At 32.2% G+C, this 23,528-nt stretch overlaps 3 protein-coding genes across 3 annotated transcripts; all 3 read left to right on the forward strand.

Moving 5' to 3' along the window:
• Positions 1-6,282: 6,282 nt before the first annotated feature.
• LOC114759774 (LOB domain-containing protein 12-like) lies at positions 6,283-7,711 on the forward strand. The gene is made up of 2 exons (XM_028949025.1): positions 6,283-6,465; positions 7,223-7,711. The coding sequence occupies exons 1-2, from the start codon at positions 6,310-6,312 to the stop codon at positions 7,613-7,615; spliced, it is 549 nt and encodes a 182-aa protein (XP_028804858.1). The 5' UTR covers positions 6,283-6,309; the 3' UTR covers positions 7,616-7,711.
• Positions 7,712-14,516: 6,805 nt separating this feature from the next.
• LOC114759803 (UDP-glycosyltransferase 87A1-like) lies at positions 14,517-16,630 on the forward strand. Its single transcript, XM_028949053.1, has 2 exons — positions 14,517-15,009; positions 15,729-16,630. The coding sequence occupies exons 1-2, from the start codon at positions 14,517-14,519 to the stop codon at positions 16,628-16,630; spliced, it is 1,395 nt and encodes a 464-aa protein (XP_028804886.1).
• Positions 16,631-21,340: 4,710 nt separating this feature from the next.
• On the forward strand, positions 21,341-22,846 carry LOC114759804 (UDP-glycosyltransferase 87A1-like). The gene is made up of 2 exons (XM_028949054.1): positions 21,341-21,824; positions 21,969-22,846. The coding sequence occupies exons 1-2, from the start codon at positions 21,341-21,343 to the stop codon at positions 22,844-22,846; spliced, it is 1,362 nt and encodes a 453-aa protein (XP_028804887.1).
• Positions 22,847-23,528: the final 682 nt, after the last annotated feature.

The raw sequence follows: 23,528 nt of genomic DNA on the forward strand, positions 1-23,528 counted from the left end.
CATATTTCATAATAGAATCAAATCAAGCAAAGGTTTATAACGGTCAAATTCTCGCAAGAAAGAATAGGTCAAACGCCTCTAACGATTCCCTTGAAAATCAAGGTCATTAACCTGATTAGGATAGTAATTTAAGGCTTCATGGTGTATAACCGTGGTTGAATTGTCATCTCATGATTAAAATAATATAATCATTAAAATATTTTTATATATAGCCTCAAAAATTGTAATACTGATCCTTAATATAAGACCTCATTTGACTTTTATTTTAGTTCTAAATATAAGATTCTAATCTACTTTGTCTCTAATATTTGTGTATTTTTTTCTAAGGTAGTCCTTCTAATAATGGTAATTCTAACTAACACACTTGATTAGTAAGAATATTTTAAAAAAGACAACACTTATTTATTATAAATAGTTAACTTAACTTATTTCTTTAATCTTTTTAAATTAGTCAACTAACTTTTGTAATTAAGACCGGAGGTAGTATATAATAAGAAGACATTAATTCACAAGTGAACACATTTTTACATAACTTTGACAGGTTATTATTTTTTTATTTGAAAACAACATCATGTAGGTTTAGTGAGAATAAAAAATATATTAACTTTGGTCCTAATTATTATAAGACCTCATTTGTAAACTACAAACAATGCCTTATAATCAGGACCGGAGGTAGTAAAATCTAACTCATTCAAGATCCGTCCAAAACTCTTGAAATTACTAGGCAAGGAACTACTTTACCGATTTACTGTGCTTAACCGGGCAGGCTGGATTTCAACATGTTAATGATTAGAGATTGATCCATCTCCATATATGCAATCAACCATCCATGTGAAATTTCTATATTCTTCAAGTTACTTCACACTTTTGTCATCATAAAAAACGCGTAAACGGTGTTCTGAATACGTAGCTTCCAATTCATATTTGAAACCATGGACTTTTTTTTTTCCCCCTCTCTTTCTTTCATCTTAAAATAGTCTTATATTATTTGACATCGATGGTTGTCTAATAATAATAATAATAATAATAATAATAATAATAATAATAATATACATGTGACTTCGGTGATGTGTTGTCTCGTGATCCTCGTTGTACTTTATAGATCTTATAAACAATACGGATGTCTGGACAAAGACACGTCGTTATATCAATATCTATGTATAACATAATCTGTAATATAATATAAACTTTATATATATAATTATTATTTATAAGTTACAAAAATAGTATAACTCTCTTTAAACTAAGCTGCAGGAATACGGATTTCACATACAGTCAATTTTAATTTTAGGCATTTTATTAAACTTATATATACTCTGTATATATTTTTATTTCAAAACATTAAAATACGTTGATTTTAAATTATGAAATTAACTTAATGACAAAATAGTTGAATTGTTTTACCAAAACGAAGAATCTTCGCATTTGCCATGACACATAGCTTCCAGGGCCTCTCTATCCATGTGCCAAAGGGATGCGAACATACACTTGTTAATTATTCACTACACATATTATTCACTATTTTAATTTCTTATCACTAATTACTCAACAGAATACAAACACAGATTAATTCTATACATGGGATTCACACACATAGGCTCTCTCTCTCTCTCTCTCTCTCTCTCTCATATTTGACAATGAATCATCGGTAATTAACTAGATTTTCTTGATTTCAGATGTGATAAATAGGAAAGATAATGATTTAAACTTTTTTTAACATTGTAGTCATATTAATCTTTGAGTCTTAAATATGTAAAGAATATTGGAAAAGCCGAACAAATTTTTACTCAGTGGACAATACTTGCATCAGGTTGTTTATATCCATTATATTAAGTTTGTCAAAAACACATGACCATGTGTTTTATTTTTAAAATATTAGTATTTAATAACATTTAATTATAAATTTACATAAAACAAAAAAGAACACATGACTGTGTATGATTAGAGAACATGTGACATTTCTTATTCAAGATATAAGCATCAAATTTTTGAAGGGCCTTGATTTTTTTTATAAGCATCACTATTTTAAATTTGTCTGATCATTTAATATTTTTTTATTTTTATCCGTAATTAATTTTTCATCTATTTTTTCTACTCATTCTCTCTACCACTTACCTCTCCACTAAATAGCCTTGTTTTATATATTCATTATATTTAACCAATTTTAACTAAATTTTTTTATATATTTATTATATTTAACCAATTTTAACTAACTTTTTGAATTATAAGCAGCAATTTTTTGCATATAAAATCCTAAGTACTACTTTTTTATGAATTTAAAATAGTATACATTAATATTTCAATATTATAAGTGAGGTTCAATCCAGAATATTTCACTTATATGGGGAGATTTCTACCATTAAATTATAAATTTATTGACTTTAAATAATTTGCTTCATAAGAATCGATGCTGCTTGAAAGATCTTTCGGTTTCACTTAATAATAAATGCTAGAACTTCCCTTTGAAATTAGTGGCTTTTATACTATTATATCTCTAAGCATCGATTTGGGTGTGGTTAATGCTTCCTGTGACACTTGTCTTTAAATAATTTGCTTCATAAAAATCGATGCTGTGAGATCAAAGTTAGGTTATAACTTTGCATTGAACTTACACAAAGAGACACAAACATAAATGGGTTTCCTTTCATCCATGTGAATATTCGAGCCAACAAACATTCACGTTGAATATATATCTAAAATGGGGCTTGGTCCAAGTTAGGGTTTTCCACAGAGATTTTAATTTTAATTAAATTAAATACATACACAATAATTAAAATGCTTGTTGACACTGATCTGATAAAATATTTAGCTGCTAGATGTTGCAGAATTCCCCACTTGAATTATATATATCAATATATGAAACGTGAAAAGGAAGAAACTATGGAGGAAACAGATGATTCCCCACTATAATTTGCTTTTAATAATACTCTCTCCGTTTCTTATTATAAGAGACAAATAACCAAATTACGTTGATAAAAAAAATAGTTAAAATTAGTTAAGGACAATTAATATGTAAAAAGTATAATGTTTTTTCCAACAATGCCCCCATTAATAAGGAGAGAGAGTATGAGAGGGAACAATTAAATTATTAAAAAAAAAAAGAGAAGTGGGAGGGAGAGAGAGTATGAGTTGGAGACAAAATAAATAGGGATAAAATAGAAAATCAATACAAAAAAATAGAGACAACTTTTAAGTGTCTCTTATATATGAGAACATACCATATGCATCAAATGTCTCTTATAATAAGGAACAGAGAGAGTAGCTATATCTTTAGCCCATGCATGGCATGGAGTTTTAAAATATAGCTTGGTATATACTGCCTCAACTTAAAACTAATATAATTCCCACTTTCAGAGTTTAAAGATGCATTAATTATTTTCCTAAGAATTTTACCCTTCAACAAATTAAATGAAAAGTCTTTTCTAGAAGATTTTTTTATAATTAAATAAGGGTATTTTAGTGTTGGCAAAAAATATGGATATTTTATAAAATACCATTACATTTCCTTGTTAAAATTTCGATTATTAATTGGCTTTCTTGGGTTGTATGTACAACTTCAAAGTGACGATTATTTTGGAAAAAAGGTAGTACTGCCTCCTGCCCTCTTATATACAAATATATTTTTATGAGAAGAATACTTACATTAAGTTCTTTATACTCATTGTATTAGGTTTTCTAATCACATATGACCATGTGTCCTATCTTTCTTTTGGTGACAACTATGTCACCTATTTTTGAAATATTAACATTTAATAGCATTTAATTATAAATTTTTAAGAAACAAAAAAGGATACATGACTATGTGTGATTCAAAAACTTAACACAATAGATATAAGGAACTTGACCTAATTTTTTTCCTTTATAAAAGCAAATTCAAATTGCTTATTACATTTATTTTTAAGAAATGCCATTAATCGCTCCACGTGTTTTCTGCTTAAAGTCAATTACTTAAGTGGAAATTGACTAATTAATTAGGTGGCAAAAGATTAAGAAACTGTTGTACCAATAATTCTTTAAATGTAATTATGAAGTAAAAGATATGCTCCGATCCCTTCTTTCCTAATTATAAGTCCAAGCTTTTCTGAATACACAAACCAAGGAAATAATGAAATCTAGTTTATTAGTAAAAATTTGTTTTCCTCTTCAATTTTGCCTCAGTTTCTTTGACCAGCAAGTTTTGCCTCAGTTATTGTCATTGAAAAGTGCATCATCTTCATTAAGCAATGCAGGTAATTTTGATCCATTTTAATTCATAATTTAGAAAAAGTATTTTAATTACAACTAAAACGAAGTAATAAGAACCATATTTAATGCTACTTACTGAAGTATATTACTCCCTCCGTTCCTTATTATAAGAGACAAATAACCGAAGTACGTTGATCAAAAAAACAGTTAAAATTAGTTAAGAACAATTAATGTGTAAAAAGTATAACTTTTTTCCAAAAATGCCCTCATTAATAAGGAGAGAGAGCATGAGAGAGAATAATTAAATTATTAAAAGAAAGAGAAGTGGGAGGGAGAGAGAGTGTGAGTTGGAGATAATAAATATGGGTAAAATAGTAAATCAACACAAAAAAGTAGAGACAACTTGTAAGTGTCTCTTATATATAGGAACATGCCATAAGCATCAAATGTCTCTTATAATAAGGAACGGAGGGAGTATTAGTCATTTAATTTTATACTAGATTTCGTTTTCGTCTCCTTAATTTTTAAAAGTATAGTTTTGGTTCTTTAAACAAAAATCATTAAAAAAAAATAATGATATTGAAATCTTAAATGTTAATAAAATATTTTCAAATGCTAACATATTAAGTTTAATTTTCAAAATAACCATGGTTGTTATAAAAAAAAAGATCATTTAAGACTAACAATTTTAGAGTTAAATGACTAAAAATATACATTTTAAAATTAAGGGATCAAATTGAAATCTTGTATAAAATTAAAAAACCAAATATATAATTTTTCCAAAAATTTAAAGCATGGTTTGCAATTAAGAATGTTTCCAAATTTGCCCCTAATTAAATGACCATCATTAAGATAGGAGCAAAGTTAATTAAACATTGTGGTGAAAAAAAGTTTAATTAAACATTAATAATAGGGGAATCTCAATAAAAAAATTAAGTTTTTTTACCATAAAAAAATGAAATTATTACGAAGATGAACTTATTTTCTTAAAAATCGCGCAACAGTTGCAATGTGCTCATAATTAATTAGCATAGTATTAAAACCCAACATGGGTCGACTGATCAAAACAGTGAATCAATGAACGAGTCTCCTAATCGATCAAGAGTTTTGGGTGAGTCAATTGGAATACTTCAGGGCCAAAAAACAGGAAAAAAATTTGGAATGGTATTTATATATTATTTCATTTCCTAATTGAGCCTAAAATAATATCATTTTGATCTTAAAACAAATAACCGTCCATCATATTTGTGTTATAATAACTGTATTTTATACATAAATATTTTATTTACTTATGGACTGTAATGTCATGTTATTTAAATATTATTTTGATTATGACTGGTTTGACCCTGAGTTAACCTAAATTCAAACCAATGACCCTTGAACCACTGTTCCAATCAGTAAATTTATCTGTCCAATTTTCAATATCTTATGATCAACTATGAAGGAAATATAAGCCATAGAAAGTATTTACTTGCTAATTTTCTATTGATATTTTCTTTTTCATTGCACGTACGTAAGAGTATAGACTACGTTAGGTCGTATTAGAAAATAAAAGAGTGGAATGTGGGAGTGGAAACTGCACAGCATATTGCATGGTTCGCCGACCCATCACGCGCCTTGGCGGTGGTCAACTCTTATCTAGTCTCCACATATATTTTTCTTTTCAATGATGATGATGATAATAATAATTATTGAATGCTATGTGATTCAAACTATATATTAATTCTTAGCGTTCATAGGTAAAATCATTATTTTGAATTCCCACTCGGGTTACAGAATATACCTACCCGATTCTGTCCCTGATTATTTGACTTAACTGTCCTTCATGATGGCTACAATTGTAAATTTATGTGTGAACTATGAAGCCCTCTTCTTCTTTAGTACAGCTATATGCATAGTCTCTCTCTAAGAAGTTAATTAATATTAATTAATTAATAAAACACATTTATTATTGATTATTGATTAATTTAGAAGATGGACATGTGCGTCTGTATTCTTCACTAGGCAAGCAACATCTTGCACCGTTATAAATAAGCACGTTCTGGTTCATTCACTTCAAAGCTTTCGTTCTGTTCTGTTCTGTTCTGGAAGAGAAAATCGAAGCCTTTGCGATCTCAGATAATAATGGTAGGCTCTTCTCCTTGTGCTTCCTGCAAATTGCTACGACGTCGCTGCACCAAGGAATGCATTTTTGCTCCTTACTTTCCTTCTGATGATCCCCAAAAGTTTGCCATCGTCCACAAGGTGTTTGGCGCCAGCAATGTCAGCAAAATGTTGCAGGTTTCCTCTCTCTCTCTCTCTTCTTTCTCATTAATTTCTCTGCAATTGAGTTTATCAAAGAGCATACTCCGAATTGAAGCTGCACCATTTTGAATCATGATTTATGAAATAATACAGCTTACTGTAGATCTTATATCTAATACTATATTTTGAATCTGAACAAAACACCTTTGGATCGAGTCAAAAATAATATTCTATCCAGTATTAGATGTAAGAACTAGTGTACTGGTTGTAGTACGTTTAGTGGTACAAGATGCACTTATAGCAAGTTTGGCCCTACTTATAAACTTGGACCATTACAGTACCTGCATCTTGGCAAAAAATGTAGAAATGTTTGCTTTGGTTTTCAATAAAATCTAAAACTCCAATCTCTTTTTTTCTCCCAAATTTATAATTTTTTCCTCAAATTCACTTAGCATCCAATGCAAGTAATTAAAAAGAATAGTTTAAAAAACCACACAGTCTTTTATAAATAACTAACTAAACTAATTTTTTTAATTTTTATAAATTAGTCATTTATCCTATTTAATCATGCACACTTGAAACTACCCTTTGATTAGAAGCCTCTTAATATGCGCAATCAATGGTAGTTATTTAGGCCAAAAAATTATGAATTTGGGTGACAAAATTGTTTGAGTTCTTATATTTAGAATCAAAATAAACCCAACCCCTTGTCTAATTAGCTCTTATATTTAATACCAGAGATAGATAGGAAATAGTAATTAATAGTCATATTGTTAATGGGGTGAAAAAACAGGACCTTCCGGTGCATCAAAGAGCAGATGCCGTGAGCAGTCTGGTTTACGAGGCAAATGCGAGAGTGAGAGATCCAGTGTACGGCTGTGTAGGAGCAATATCATATTTACAAGGTCAAGTTTCACAGTTAAAAATGCAGCTTGCGATGGCTCAAACAGAGATTATGTGCATCCAAATGCAGCAAGATTATCCTTCTTCAAATCTATCACCAGCCCACCAGATTGATCCTTACCAAGACGACAAGTCCCTTATCGTATCATCTGATAATAACTACGAAAGCAATAATAATAATATTCATCAACATCATCAGTATCTCAGTTTTGCTTCTTCTTCTTCCTCTTCTAGTAATGTAATCCAAGACCCTTTTAAGAGAGAGTCATCATTTTGGAGTTAGTGAGTTCTAGACTGATTAGTATATAGTTTTTGCTCCCTCAGTGAATTAGTTTACATATTTTTTATTATTATTATTTTCTTGTTTGATTATTTTTGATTAAAAGTGTAAGCTTAGCTAGCGCTAGCTAGCTGCTGTTTGTCTATGATCTGTGTGGTTTCTTTCTTGCTGTTGACAGATAAATGACACTTAAGAATTAAGAGGGGATGTTGCGGTAAACAAGAAGGATGTACGAGTCAAATCATGCATGTGATGGGTTTGAGTAGAATTGAAGGCTTTGCAACTAGTCTCTCTCTCTCTCTTGCCCGCAGCTCTCGCTACTTAATATAAAAATTAGTTGGTATTAAATTTGATCTTAAATTTAAAAAAAAACCTCGATTTACTTTGTTTTCTAACTTTATAATCTATTCTATAAAGTGTGATATTAAGGGGTTTCTATTCAAGAATAATCATAATTAAACAGGATACTTTGGGAAAATCAATTTATATTTATTACAAATACCTAATTTAACTAATTTTTTTAATTTACTCAAACTCATTAACTAGCTCTTCTATTAAAAACTGGAGGAAGTATTTTATTTTTCTTCTTAATTCCATTAATTTATTAGGTTGATTAACTCTGATTAGGATCATTTATTAATTGATTATTATTTAATTCAACCATTCTCTCTCCTCTTTCTCTCACCTGCTTGCTCCTAAATCGGATGGCTGTTGAATATTCCTCTTCCCTTTCCCTCTATTTTTGACTTTACTCACTGGATTTTCTCTGTCTTAAAGAAATCAAGGGGGAAAATGACTATAAGTTATAACCAGAAGGAGTAAAATTAAAGGGATTCTACATGAACAATGTCTTGGAGAGTCTAAGTTCTTAACATATACTCCTCTGGTCCTATTTATAAGGTACTTCCAGTATGTTTTACACAGATCAAGGAAAACCTTAAACTTCATTAACTCTCATTTAAAATTTAATGATTTTCCAACTTTATCTCTATTTAATATACATTATACCTCATATAACCAAAGTCAACACAATAATAAATTAAGGGTAAAATTATATATCCATACAAAAAAAATCTTTCAGTGCCCTATAAATAGGATCAAAAAATATCTTCATTCTCTGCCCTATAAATAGGACCAGAGGAGTATTGGACAATAATCTATAATTTAAACAAAAGTAAGCTATTATTATTGATAAACTTGCACCGTATATACCTTTACATACAAGTCATGTTACTCGTAAGCGACAAAATTAAAGAAAAACCCTAATGCAAGAAAAGCCCTAGAGCCACTACTTAAATTAAATTAAGAAATAAATTAACCTAGACAAAATAGAAGACTCATGCCTCTCCACATAGAATAGAAATATGATGTGCCTTACAACGGACACCTGACATTATAAATTAAATAGGGAAAAAATATAGTATAACACATGAAATAAACAATTATAAACCCTAATAGTAAAAAACTCCAGTCTGCGGTGCAAGCGTCACCAATTAGAATACTTATAAGTAGTATAATCCTCAAAAAATATTTCATTGATCCAGTGTATCTCAAGCAAATATTTAATTTATTTCTCAATCTAGATTATGATCATCTGGTATCGTCAACCGCTTGCTCAGTTGGAACAATGAGAATGAAGAGCTTCAATAACTTGTATAATCTGTTTTGTTTCGCTTTATTTTCCCACTTACATTTGGGTTCCAAGTTGATTCTCTGAATAAAGATAACAGCCATGAACGATGCTGTAAGAGACAAGTTTAGCTCAACAAAATGGCTGGTAATGTTTTGTATTTTGGGGCAATTTGGTATTTTTACACATTTTTCCCATTTAAGAACTTATGTAATCCAATATTGGTTTCTAAAACTACTGAACACATGGACCAACTTAGCTTGTAGGAATTGTTCGAGCATAATCAAAGGTCACAGGTCCAATCCTTAAAAATACAGCAGCGTAGGTAGTAGAGTTGCTGCCTGAAAAGGTCTTATCATGACCGGACTAGGATTGATCTGATTTGTAATTCCCTTAGGCGGGACTGTAAGTGTTCACGCCCGGGGGTTGGAGTTCCTATAGGGGGAATGAACTGTGATTTTGCACAACCAACCAGATATGACAAGTGCATGGAATAAGCTACATATTTTCCTTTTTCCCTCGATTTTCACTTTACCGAACTTTGCAGAAGTTGATTAGATGTTGTTTTCTTCAGTCATTTTCCAGTTCCAAACTAAAATAGGGATCAAGTTTGACAGGCCTAAAATGTTGGGCTTGATGGAAGTGGGTGGAGATAATGGGCCGTTGTTTGAGGATTGGACCCATTGATTTAAAGGGAGAATGACTTATGCGGACCACTGTAACCATGACAGAATATCCCCTTTGAAGCTCACCCGCAGCCGGCGCTGGAGCTCCAGCACTGGTGAGTGCCGCCAACAAAGGGTTCTCGCTTTTTTTCCACTGTAAAAGAGAAGAGCATTTGTGTCTTTTTATTTCTCCTTGAATTTTATAATTCTGTTTTGGAATCTCATTTCTTATGGAAATTTTACAGTTTCACTGTACCTTTCTGGTATTTTATATTTTTTAGTTTTTTTTTTCCTTATCATATTCCTTAATTTTTCTTAACAAATTTATGGGGTCATAAATATGGTGGTACTTGTTTTTACTTACTTTTTAATTTATTATTGAGCCTTGGAAATTGGGGTTTTTTGAGTATAAAAGGGGCTTTTGAGCTGACACTAAGTGCCTGTTTGGTTGGGCTTTGGCTGTAAGCCCGATTGGAATTTTGGGTAGTGTTTGAAGGGGCTTCAGCCCAATTTCAACTCATTTGAAATAAGCCCAAAAACGTGCGTTGCTGGAGAAGCTGGATTTTGTAGCTTACTAAAGAGCTTATTATTGCTTTTAACTGTTGTGATGTGTCAAAGGCAAATTTTCTCATTTCTGCCGAAGCCTTTTTTCTCTCACTTCCGCTCATATTCCCTCATTTCTGCCAGAGGCCATGATAATAGAGGCTTTTTTTCCTTTGTATAAAGCCTTTTCATCTGGGCAGATTTTTTTGGTTTTGAAAATTACGAAATTGGTGTCAGTCTTTTCAATACTGTATTTTCATGTCTGGATGGTAGGCAATTATTTATTTTCAGAAGGTAAAAATATTTTTTTTTATCATGTTTCATTATTTATTAAAACTTATATCCATTTTGTTCATTTTACAACTAAACTTATTTTTACTCAACCATAATCCAAACAACCTTTTACTAATCTCACTTTTGTAAACTAATTTTTTGGAATTCAAATCCAAACACAATTCAGCTTATCCAATTTAACTTTTGTCTAACTTCACTTTTTCATAGGCCAAATTCACAATAAGCTATTTTTCAATCGCTGTTCCAAACGGACCCTAACAAAGTTAAAAAATAAGCTTGAGTTTGTACACATTAGAATATATAATTTTTTGTTAAAAAATTAAAGTAAAAAGAATTAATCTACTAAACTATCTAAATTAGATCTAGACGGTGTACTGTACTGTCCGCAATAGTGATGAGCTTTTGCTGCTCATCGGCTCCCTGAGCACCGAAACTCTTCTTCCAAAACAGAAGCCAAACCCTTATTTGGAACCCAATCGTGTAAATTTTATGTTTAGGGAAACTAATAACTATGCTACCCATGGTTGTAGCTAGAAAAGACTGTATTTTAGGATTATACCAATATCTTTCATCATCATAAACTATCTTTTTTTAGAATGAGTTCAATATACTTGGTCATAAATCACCTTATAGTCTAAGATGGTAACTGATAAGAGATTTGGCTAGCTTTTGTTTCTATCTTGTTGAACTTGGTTTGATTTAATCATTAATTGCTATCCAATTTCCATATAAAAAAAAACAAAAACATAACGTGGCAGAGACGTCACGTGTTGGTTGAGGCACATGATTGATCACGTGGCTCTCGTGTGCATGAAACACCAATAATTGTAGAAGGGGAATGGCGAATCACACCATTCCGACCTCTGACTCTTTCCTTTCATTATTTGCCAATTTTGCAACTGCCCCCCTCTATTATAACTATTTGCTAATATCTAGGCTCAATCATTCTTATTGTTTTTTTTTTTTTTAAATTTCCCCCCAATCATCTTTCCCATTTAGTTGGCAGGTGTGGTAGTAATAATTAAGAGAAATTGAATTTCAGTGCTATGAATAATGTGTTGTTAATACCCTCCATTCTTTTTTTTTTTTTTGGAAATAAGAGTAATTTCTTAAGATTTATAGATACAGATACCAAGAAAAGTAAGTAAAGCTTGTTGATATCTCAAAAACATTTAGTTTCTTTTTTAGTTCTGCTCTTCATTAAATGTTATAATTTTGTACTTTCACTAACTCGAAAAGCTCCTTCCATCTTTAATATAAAGCCCACTTTGCAGTAAAAAAAGTCTTATATTAAAAATAAAAAGAATTCCTTCTTCTTCTTCTTTTTTCCCCAATTCAGCATTTACTAGTGGTATATCAGGAGACATTTTCTAATTATTCTTAGAATTGTGAAAATGTTCTTATAAAAATGGAGATTTTATGCCTGTCAGATCAATTGACTTTAATAACAGTTAATAGCTTTATAATCTAGTGACATAAAATCTTTCTGTAAAAAATAAAAATGCGTGTTTGTTTCCACTTATAACATCAAACCTTTAATACTTAAGCCTCTCAGAAAAACGGGGGAAAAAAAAACGAATGAAGTAATTTGTAACCAATATTCTTGGGAGTATTTTTTCACACGGTAAGCCCCATCTTAATTTTGATCAGCATCAAAATTTGTTTAAAAATCTTTTTAGAATTAATTATTTATTGATATTGCGATGTTATTTGCAATTGCATGAACATCTTTTTTTTTTTCTTTTTTCTTTTTTTGCCAAAAAAGTTTCACGCACATCAAAACCTTGGTAATCACTAATAAAAACTAATCTAGGTTTTTTTATACAATTAAATACACTCATGCACGCATTGAACACACTCACACTTGCAAATATGTCAATACCATACTCGAGTCTAAGACCTCATTCAATCATAAAAAGATAGTGCTACTATTAGAACAACTTGCTATTGACAAAGCTTGATGTAGTAGCTGACAAATATATGATTCATATTTTTCTAGAGAATGAATTTAATTTTGATCACTGATTTGATGGGAATAGTTTTTTCGGGACCTCCTTTGGTTCTTTCTTTAATTTTTCATTCAAAATTTATTTTCAGTTTTATCAATTGTTTTATTCTGTGATTCTTTCATTCCTTATCTTAATTCTTTTCTTTCTTTTTTTTCATTTCCTTAGTTTTTTTTAATATTTTTAATTCTGATTGTCACCTAACTTGGGTAATGTGAAGTTCTTATTAATAAAGAATCTATAAATAATAGAGATATTTTTATAAGTGTTCTTTGAACTGTAAATTAAAGGTCCCAGTTTAATTTAATTATCTGTCATAGCAGGGAAAAAGAATAAAGGGATAAATTCATGATACACAAGAACTGTTTCACAGTAACATCATAATTCAGCGTTTTATGCACACATATTGTTTTTATTATTTATTTATTTATTTATTGCTTTCCATTATTTTCTGAGAAGTGAAGGGCTGCAATTAGTAATATATATACTCTTTCGGTCCTAAATATAAAATTCATTTTGTAAAGTAATTTACACTATTTAGTACAGAAGGGAATTGGGATGTCATGGCTTCAGTAGAATAATGCAGAAATTCAGAGTATGTTTGTTTTATTTTGGGTTCCGTTTCTGGATTATAAGCTGAATAGTATAACATATTTGTCTTGAAAATGTTAAAACTATTTTAACATCTAAAAACAAAATGAATTATTTAAAAGTAAATAAGAAAATTTATTTATACGCATCATAGAAAAAACCTCTTGTTGAGATTAGAGCCTCTTGTTTGAATAAGTGTAAACAAATTAAAGTATTATGTTAGGATAGTAGCTTTTAAATTTCAACTTGAAGGTTTGAATAAGTATGCTGGCATTTGCTGTAGTCAAATCCTGTGTTAAAGTAGGAAGCATTTATGATTTAGGATTTAATAATTTACGGATCTTTTTATGGAATTTTCCCTTGTTTTAAAACCTAAAATATTATATTGCATATACACTCTCAATCGAAAAGAAAGTAGAAAAGCTACTACTCCGACATAACAGTGCCTTTCATCTTTGATATAAAACACATTTGACTAGTTTTGAAAGACTGAAAGAGCTAATTAAATGGTTTAATTATAACATATATTAAATGATTTTTCTGAAATATTTATGTGCATTATTACATTATATACCGGTAAATAAAAATATTTTAAAGTAATATATTTAACTTTTTACTGTTCTGAAATTAACCAATTAATTTTATATTTAAGATCGGAGGTAATAATTGATTTATACTCTAGACTTATTCAGAGCCTCTTGTTGATCAAATTACACAAAGACAACCATATCTGTATATACTACAGTATATGCAAAATAAAATTATTTATTTCTATTTTATTCAATGATCTTATTTTTTATATTTTAGATAATCATCTACTGTTATTTCTAAATTCAAGCGTTGTTAGCTTTTTATATATCTATATGTGTGTGTGCTGGCAACAAAAAAAAAGTGTGTGTATGAGAGTAGTTAAATGATTTTTTTTAAAATCAAAATGTACAAATAGTATATACATTTTCAAGCTCTGACCATGCCTCTGAATTTTAGTTTGCTGCTGCCACTACCCCTCTTGCCAATCAAGTGGAGGCTGCATGATTGCGTTTGCATGCTCGCTCACACCATATAAATACCCTTTTACTCCCTTCATTTCCCTCCAGAATCGAGCCTCCAATACAATCAAGGGCGGCAACTATTCCTCTTCCGTTGAAGGCTAAGTTCACCTACTTCGAACGACCATGGGCAGCATCAAGATGGAGGAATCTCCAGTGTGCCACGTGGTGGCCATGCCTTACCCCGGCAGAGGCCACGTCAACCCCATGATGAACCTCTGCACCATGCTGGCTTCTCGAAAGCCAGACGTCATCGTCTCCTTCGTCGTCACCGAGGAATGGCTCGGTTTCATCAAGTCGGAGCGAAAACCCGACAACGTCCGGTTCGCCACTATACCTAACGTTATTCCGTCGGAGTTGGAGCGGGCCAAGGACTTCCCGGGTTTCATGAATGCCGTGTCCACCAAGATGGAGGCTCCGTTCGAGGAGCTTCTGGATCGGCTTGAACCGCCGGTGACCGCCATAATCGCCGACACGAAGCTCGTGTGGTCTATTGGCCTTGCGAATCGTAAGAATATACCCATCGCTTCGCTTTGGCCTATGCCTGCTACTGTTTACTCGCTGCTCTACCACTTTGATATGCTCAAAGAGAAGGGCCATTTTCCCATTGATATCTCAGGTCTGTCATCATTTATTATGTCCAATAGAGAATTTTAAATACTATATATATATTATTTATATTATTTTATCCTTCATTAACATGAAATGGATAGGAGATGTTATATTGAATTAATTTTTCCATTCGTGTTAAACGCTTCAAAGTGATTATATGTATAAGCGTCCAAGTGAATATATGCACACATAAAATAAAACACACTTGCAAGTTTTCCAAATGATATAAATCAAATTATATTTTTATTTAAAAATTATAGAGATCTAACCTTTTTTTATCTTAAAATATACATGAATATATTCTGAAATTAAAAGAAGGGGCCTGTGTACTTTGAATTTCTTTTATTTTCAATTGAAATTTGTCTGAGTTTTGACAATAATACACATATCTACATAATTTGAACAAAAGATTAAAAATGTGACTTGAAAATTTAAATATTTGAAATAATATTATAATTTTAATTTCTATAAGCTGAATTTCTTATATTCACAAAAATATATGTATATATAATACATTCATGCATAGAAATGATGAAAATATATGTGGACGAAATTCAAATTATTTTTTATTATTTTAAAAATAAAAACTTTATGTTATTTTAATGAAATTGAGAGAACTAGTTTCCTCTAAACCATATTTGAAGGTATACTTTCAGAAGGGAAAATTAAAGCCATATACTTCTTTTCTTTTCATATGATAAAAATGTTGTTTTAATTATGTATCAGAAATGGGAGATGAAATTGTAGACTACATCCCCGGATTGGCCCCAACACAGATCAGAGACCTCCCAACTGTGCTTCACGGTCAGGATTTGAAACTCCTCGAACGAGCCCTAACCACCGTCCGATTAGTCTCCACCGCACAGTACCTCATGTTCACCACCGCCTACGAGCTCGAACCCGAAGCAGTCGACGCTTTACGATCCAAATACAACATCCCCGTCCTCCCCGTCGGCCCCAGCGTCCCTTTCTTCAAGCTCACCGCCACCACGGCCACCGCCGCAGCCGCCGACCCCGACTACTTCAAGTGGCTCGATTGCCAACCAGACGCCTCCGTCCTCTACATCTCTCAGGGAAGCTTTCTCTCCGTTTCAAACAACCAAATGGACGAGATCGTCGCCGGGATCAAGAACAGTGGAGTCACCTACCTCTGGGTGGCGCGTGGAGACACCAGCAATCTTAAAGACAGGCTTGGGGACAAAGGCATGGTGGTACCATGGGTTGATCAACTGAAGGTTTTATGCCACCCGGCCATCGGAGGTTTCTGGTCACACTGCGGGTGGAACTCGTCCCTCGAAGCGGCATTTTCCGGCGTGCCGGTTCTGACGTATCCGATATTCTGGGACCAGGTCCCGAACAGCAAGAGGATAGTAGAGGAATGGAAGAGTGGGTGGAGGGTGAGGAAGAAGATAGGGTTAGAGAATAGCCTGGTGAGCAGAGAAGAGATAAGTGAGCTTGTGAGGAAGTTCATGAATGGTGAAGACGATGAGATTAAGGACATGAGGAAGAAGGCTAAAGGGCTTCGTGAGGCTTGTTTGAAGGCTGTGGCTCCTGGTGGGTCATCTCAGCTTAATCTGGATGCTTTCATTGAACATGTTTCTAAGCTCCAAGTCAACAACCGCAAGTAAATTAAATTAGAAGAGATTGATCAGATTGAAACTGGACTTGATTTTCTAATAAATTGAAGGGGAAAATAATGCATTATTAGTGAGGAGATCAAATAAATGGTTTAAACAAGGATTATAGCTTCTTGTTAGCTTGTTTGTCTGAGTATTTTTGTATGGTTTGGTGGTTTCTATGTGTTAAATTTTGAGTGCCAGAATTAAAATCTGGAAAAAAATAGATATTATTCGTCTTTCCCATTTACATTGTACCACTAGTGATGATAAAGGAAACAAAGAAATAAGTCTCTGATTTAAATGCACGCGCGCATCCACGTTGATACATTATTATGCAGTGTTTTACTATTTTCTAGAGATTTATATGTCATTATATGAATACTCCCCGGTTCGTTTTTATTTAATTTTTCATATTCGAGAAAAAGAAGTTTTGTTTCTATATCTATCCGCCATTTTAGAAGTTTACGAAGACAATAATTGTTATTTCTTCAATTATACCCTTACCTTGGCTTAAAAAAAAAAACGCTTATCTTTGACACGGTTCTCAATCAAAGAAAACAAGTTATAATTAACGAGGACATATTAGAAAATTTAAAGAAATTATAACATAATAAATATATTTATTATTAAATTATGAAGAGATTTATCTCTCCAAAAACAGCTTAAATAATATTCAAAGCTAAAATTTCTAAAATTAAGGACCTATTTTCTTGGAAGATTCCAGAAAAATATTTACAAGTTTATTCTTGGCCTGAAAATTTTAGAGAATAAACTATCAAGAATTAATTTGTGTTTGGTGTTTTCATAATAATAGACAAGGGATGAGATTGAAGAAAGAATACGATTAAAGGGCATAACAGTCAAAAGACCCTCTTTCATTTTCCCTTCACAGGACCTGAACAGAGCGAGAGGGAAGCTGAGAGGAAGGGAGAGCGAGAGCAGACAGAAGAAGAACGAAGGAGGAGCAAGAGAGAGATCCTTCGCATGCAACGCTAGTTTTCAGCTGAGGTAAGCCTCCTGAACATCCTCCTGCCCTTCTTTCTTCCATTTTCTGCGTTTTGAAAAAGATAATAATGGTTTAAAATTCTGGGTTATAGAGGAAAATAGTAATTAAGCAGAATATTAATGGTAGGAAAGTGTGGACAGAAGCTTGATCATGTAAGTTATGTTGTTGCATGTTCTTGTCTTGCTCTGTTTTGGGGTTGCCGTCATAGGGATTCATTCGTCTGGGGAGAAAGTAGTTTTGAAATCTGCAAATATTTTTCCAGATTATAGAGGAAATAACGATGGACGAAAATTCTTTTAAAAGAGATAGAGAGTTGAACAAAGTTAAGATGATTTTTGAATCAGTCGTGGCGATCCAGAGGCATTTTGCCGCTTCTCTCTATAAAAATTTTACAAGTTTCTAAATGTTGGTATAAGGCAGAGTATCTCAAGTCACTTTGGACTTGGACTAATCTTTGTCAGGCAGAGTTAAGGTTTAAGCCTTCCAATAAGTGTATTTCTCAGAATTCGAATTTATATTCTTCTTTTTATGAGGTAAGATCGTTTATCATCTCAACTAACAATAGCCTTTTGGTTACAAGTTTCTAAATGTTAAATGGTAGGTTATATAGTTAAGATCCATGTATGAATTATGAGGCTGCTTGCTTTTGAGGGGTTAAGAAGCTAATTAAGAATCTGGAGAATTCCAGATTAAGGGTGTTATTCGGTTTTCATTAAAACTATGGTTAGATGTTTTTTTTTTTAAAAAAAAAGAAATTTAACTGTTTACGCATGCTTGTTGATTATAAATGGAATTTCATTGGCATATATGAAGGATCCCGGCTATGAGGAAGAATTCAAGGGAAAAAGTGAAATTTCATAATTCTGAGATTTAAAATGAGTTACTCATGGGAAAATTAAGTAAAAATAGTCTAAGGGTAGAATCTGATTAAGCTGGGTTTAAGAGGGGTTACTTAGATTACAAGTTATCAATGGAATAAATATTAGCCTATATATGCACATAAACGTTGGGTTTTGATATTTGTCCTCAATGGAGATGGCAAGTATGTATTTTTTTTTCCAGTACTAGTTGTAGCTATTAATAGTTACATGGATGGTAGATACTAACTTGTTTGACAAACTGGGCAAGTGCATAAGAGTTTTATATTCTAAAGATAATTAAATGCGTATTCAGCGCAGGTTATATGAATGATCTTTAGTTCAATCAAAGTATAACTGAACTGGGTCTTATATTATTTCTACCAAAAGTTTTCAAAAAGGCTTTAATATATAGTTTCGAACTACTACTGGGGCCTGGTTTTGTTGATTTAATAGTTATGGATTTTCAATGTTTCTCCAAAAATCCAATTCTTTTAAAAAGAAAAGTATGGCAAGAAATTTTTTGGAAAAAAGAATGGTTCAATTCTTATGGAAATAATTAAACATAAATGTCCAAGGGTGGCAGTGTGCAGAAGACCACATAAACTCAGATTAAGAAGGTGCTATAATTCGTAAATGTAGCTTTACTTTTTCTAAACCTTTCAGGTCCCTCTTTTGGAGCTTTTACCTGAAAAAATATTAAATAACAAGGATAAAACATTTTAGTAATCCAAATTTCTACCTATCACATACACTTGTATGAGCCAGTGAGATGTCTGGTATGATACACAATTTACGATTCTAGATTTTCAGTCAATAAATATAACATGTTTACCAGATTTATCAGTCAGTCTTAAAATAACATCACTACCAATCTTAGAGATAATATAACTGTTCACTCATTCACAAGACAATAACTCAAAAATAATTGCAATATATATTTATAATATATGTACACACAAATATGAATTTCAAGTCTAACCTTATATCTTTCTTATTTCTACTGACTAGACTTATGAACTAAATCATATCATATGATTGGTCCTTCTTACAAACTCACCACCTGAGTAATAATATCAAACAATCAAAGTTTACAGAACACCCGGTAAAAAGAACTAATGGGTGTGGCACTCTCTCGGAGAGTAGGCCAAGTACACTTAATTTTTTGTGATCCATATTTGAATATGGACAAGAAGGTTCTCTTCTCTATGATACCATTTAGTACGAAACATTGAAAATGAAAGATATGATTGTAATTGGGCTTGAGAAAATCTATTAAAAGAGCGTTTAACATAAGAGATTACTTATTACATGAGATTAGACAAATGTAAGTGGGATTAAGAAATACTGGGGGGGAAGTGGTATTTCCTAATCCTACTTTCATGAGTTTACCTAATCCCATATAACAAGCAATTACTCATCCTAAAGATTTTTTTAATGATTTTTTTTTCAATTGCAATCATAGTTTCTATCTCTTATTTTCAATGCTCTGTACCAAACTGGACCTGTATGACTTTTTGTGGCAACTTGGAAAATTCTACTTGCGATGTGACTCGAGAGGTTGCCTTTAATTGCAGCTTCCGTCTATCCCTCGTCTTTCTAAATATATTTTCTCCCGTTTCCAAATCCATTGTATTCAAATATAGATATTGCGCCTATCCCTCGTCTATTTGTCGTGCGATGAATGATGTCAAGCTTAAGCGAAGACATGCTATACGCATACAAAAATATCAGACTCATGAAAATATGGAGTTATTGATTTCAACAGTTTTGGATTTTGTTGCGATTAGCGATTTATTTTCCCGTCTTAATTAATGGTTTTTGTCTTTTCTTTTAAGAAACAATTTTATTTCATTTTCAAGCACCTTAAGGCAGGCAACCTAGATGATGTAGCAAAATTTTATGTGAATAAGTTTCATCTTGAAAAGTATGTCCATTTTGATGTTTTCTTGATAAATTTTGTATATAGATTGATTATAAGACGCACTCTTACTTTTTATGAGAACTTGAAAACCGAATTATGCCGTTTAAGGGAAAATAGTTAAAATTAATTAAAAGTAGTAAATATGTAAAAAAAGAAACTTTTTCTTTTCAAAGTATACACTTATATTATTCTTTTTTTTATTATTATAATTTGATATTATATTTTTATCTTTAAAATTGTATTTATATTAGATGCATTTTCTTTATTTAAATAATTACAAGACAAATTCTATTTTGAGGAAACGATTCTCCATAATATTACTTAAATCTTATGGATGAAAATTAGAATGTTACAATATTCATGAATATTTTTACACCTGAGAAAACATAATGATACTTTATGCGCATGGGGTAATATATTATGAGTAAATTTACATTTTAACCACGGGATTGATTATATCAAGGTAACTCTTACATATCATTGTAATGTTTTATTTTGCTATCCAAGTTAATATAATTTTAATAAATTTCATTTTTATACTAATTACATGAATATTTAAAATTATATTTTTGAATTATCAATATTGATAGTATCAGTTAGCTACGGGTCTTCCCCGAACTAATTCCCACACTACCAGTTCACAATCTCATTGAATTTTACAAATTGCATGGAATTTAGTGTTTAATTATTTGGTGAATACCAAGCTTCGAATTTGCCGACCTGTTAAGGTTATGTGAGTGTAACTTGTACAGAGTTTTGCGAGTAGTTGGGTCAAAGCACTAACGAATATTAAACTGGCTTCTCTTCTCACACACTCACACACACACACATCTATATATATATATATATATATATAGATATATAGAGCTGCTTCTTCTTCTTCACTGAGCTGAATCTTCTTCCTAGCCTCTGCAACATTTGTCACATCATCCATGGAAGTCCCACCATCAGTGACCTGCCACGTGGTGGCTATGCCCTACCCAGGTCGAGGCCATATCAACCCCATCCTTAACTTCTGTAACTTGCTTCTTTCCAACGATCCAGGCATCCTCGTCACCGTTGTTCTTACTGAAGAATGGCTCGGCTTAATCGGATCCGAAGCCCAGACCCGTAATCTCCGGTTCTGCACTATACCCAATGTTATCCCCTCCGAGAAGGATCGCGCCGTCAACTACCTCAGCTTTTTCGAAGCTGCCATGACAGTGATGGAAGCGCCGTTTGAGGCGCTTCTCCATCGGCTTGAGCCGCCGCCTTCACTCATCATATATGACACTTTTCTCTTCTGGGTTGTTGGAGTCGGAAACCGAAGGAACATCCCTGTCGCGTCGTTTTGGCCAATGTCTGCCTCGTTTTACTCTGTGTTTCAACACTATCATCTCTTAGAACAGCATGGCCATTATCCCATCAATGCATTAGGTCAGTAATATATACTTTTTTTTTTCTCACTGTCGTTTTACTCTTATTTTACAAGAAAGATTAAATTCGGAATTCATAATTCTACTGCTATGGTATAAGAACTTATATATTTTTTCTTTGGTTTTGCATGAACTCTTGAGACAGAAGTGGGTGATAAACGTGTGGATTATTTTCCTGGAATTTCCTCTACATGTTTGATGGATTTCCCTTTGATCGACGGAAGCTTTCACGGCCGGAGATTATTGCAATGGATCTTAAAAGGTTTCTCCTGTGTTCCCAAAGCACAAAGTTTATTATTCTCCACAATTTATGAACTTGAACCTGAAGCCATTCATGTGTTACAATCTGAGCTCTCTTTACCCATTTACCCTATTGGCCTTTTAATACCATATCCAAACCTCTCTTCTTCTTCTTCAACCTCTGAAGAAACCTACCTGCAATGGCTGGACAAACAAGCCTCTTCTTCTGTGCTGTACATCTCACAAGGAAGCTTCCTCTCAGTTTCAAATGCTCAGATTGATGAAATCGCAGCTGGTTTACGCCTAAGCGGTGTTCGATTCCTTTGGGTAGAACTAAAAGAGACTCGTAGACTAAGAGAGATTTGTGGAGATAAGGGTTTAGTTATAGAATGGTGTGACCAATTGAGAGTGTTACTGCATGAAGCTATCGGTGGTTTCTGGTGTCACGGTGGCTGGAACTCTTTTAAAGAAGGCGTTTTTGCCGGCGTTCCTTTCCTTACTTTTCCAATAATGGCGGATAACCATTTCAACAGCAAACTGATAGGGGAGGATTGGAAAGTTGGGTGGAGAGTGAAGAAAGATTTTGATCCTCAAAGTTTGGTAAGTAGATACGAGATTGCTGGGTTGGTGCAGAAGTTTATGGCTTTGGATGAGGAAGAAGGAAAAGAAATGAGAAAGAGAGTCAGAGAACTTCAACGTAAGTTTCAGCTTTCAATTGGAGAAGGTGGCTCGTCTGAAACCAATATCAGGGCCTTTATAGGAGATGTAATAAAGATGGGTTAGTGTGTGTGTGTGTGTGTGTGTGTGTCTATATAAAATGAAGTTTATAATACTGTAAGTTTTGTTGGAAATCTATGGAATAAATTGCGATCTTCATGATGGTTCATGAATAATGTTGCTTGTTAATTTTTAAGATTTTATTTTATTTTTTATTTTGTTGATGTCATGGTAATGCAAGTTCCTTGATTAAAAGGTTATTTTTTATTGCCCATTTGATATTGTGATATTAAACTGTGAGATTAAACTAAATATATTGCTTATTTAATCATTTTTGTAAAGAATCTTGTTTCAGAACCATTTAAGTGATAATAATAAATACATAGTCATTAAATTAAATGAACAATAATGGACGATAGTGTATAAAGATTGGAGTGAAATAGAGTGTTCATCTTAATCTAGTTCATATTTAATTTAGATTTTTTGTTTTAATATTTTGTGATAAATTTAAGAAAGATCAGCTAAGCAATTAATGACTTGGCCTCAAGTATTATTGAACGAATTTGTCCGATACATATATAGGAAAAGATAAAAGATAAAAAGCTAATATCTTGAAATTTAAATAAGGATAAAATCAAATCTATGAATATTATCAAATGTAGATGTCCATCTCCTCTTCCTCTTTAACTTCATCAACTCCCACTACTTCCACTACTCCATTACTTCTCCACTATGCCTTTAATCTTGT

This window comes from Neltuma alba, unplaced genomic scaffold (genome assembly GCF_004799145.2).
Source record: "Neltuma alba isolate B1F8T4 unplaced genomic scaffold, ASM479914v2 tig00010901_pilon, whole genome shotgun sequence".
In the NCBI taxonomy this organism is placed as follows: Eukaryota; Viridiplantae; Streptophyta; class Magnoliopsida; order Fabales; family Fabaceae; genus Neltuma; species Neltuma alba.

Bases quoted from the DNA above. Each gene is read 5' to 3' on its own strand.
- LOC114759774 (XM_028949025.1), top strand. From the start codon at position 6,310: ATGGTAGGCTCTTCTCCTTGTGCTTCCTGCAAATTGCTACGACGTCGC. The intron at 6,466-7,222 runs GTTTCCTCTCTC...GTGAAAAAACAG, and splicing joins ATGTCAGCAAAATGTTGCAG to GACCTTCCGGTGCATCAAAG.
- LOC114759803 (XM_028949053.1), top strand. From the start codon at position 14,517: ATGGGCAGCATCAAGATGGAGGAATCTCCAGTGTGCCACGTGGTGGCC. The intron at 15,010-15,728 runs GTCTGTCATCAT...ATTATGTATCAG, and splicing joins TTTTCCCATTGATATCTCAG to AAATGGGAGATGAAATTGTA.
- LOC114759804 (XM_028949054.1), top strand. From the start codon at position 21,341: ATGGAAGTCCCACCATCAGTGACCTGCCACGTGGTGGCTATGCCCTAC. The intron at 21,825-21,968 runs GTCAGTAATATA...CTCTTGAGACAG, and splicing joins TTATCCCATCAATGCATTAG to AAGTGGGTGATAAACGTGTG.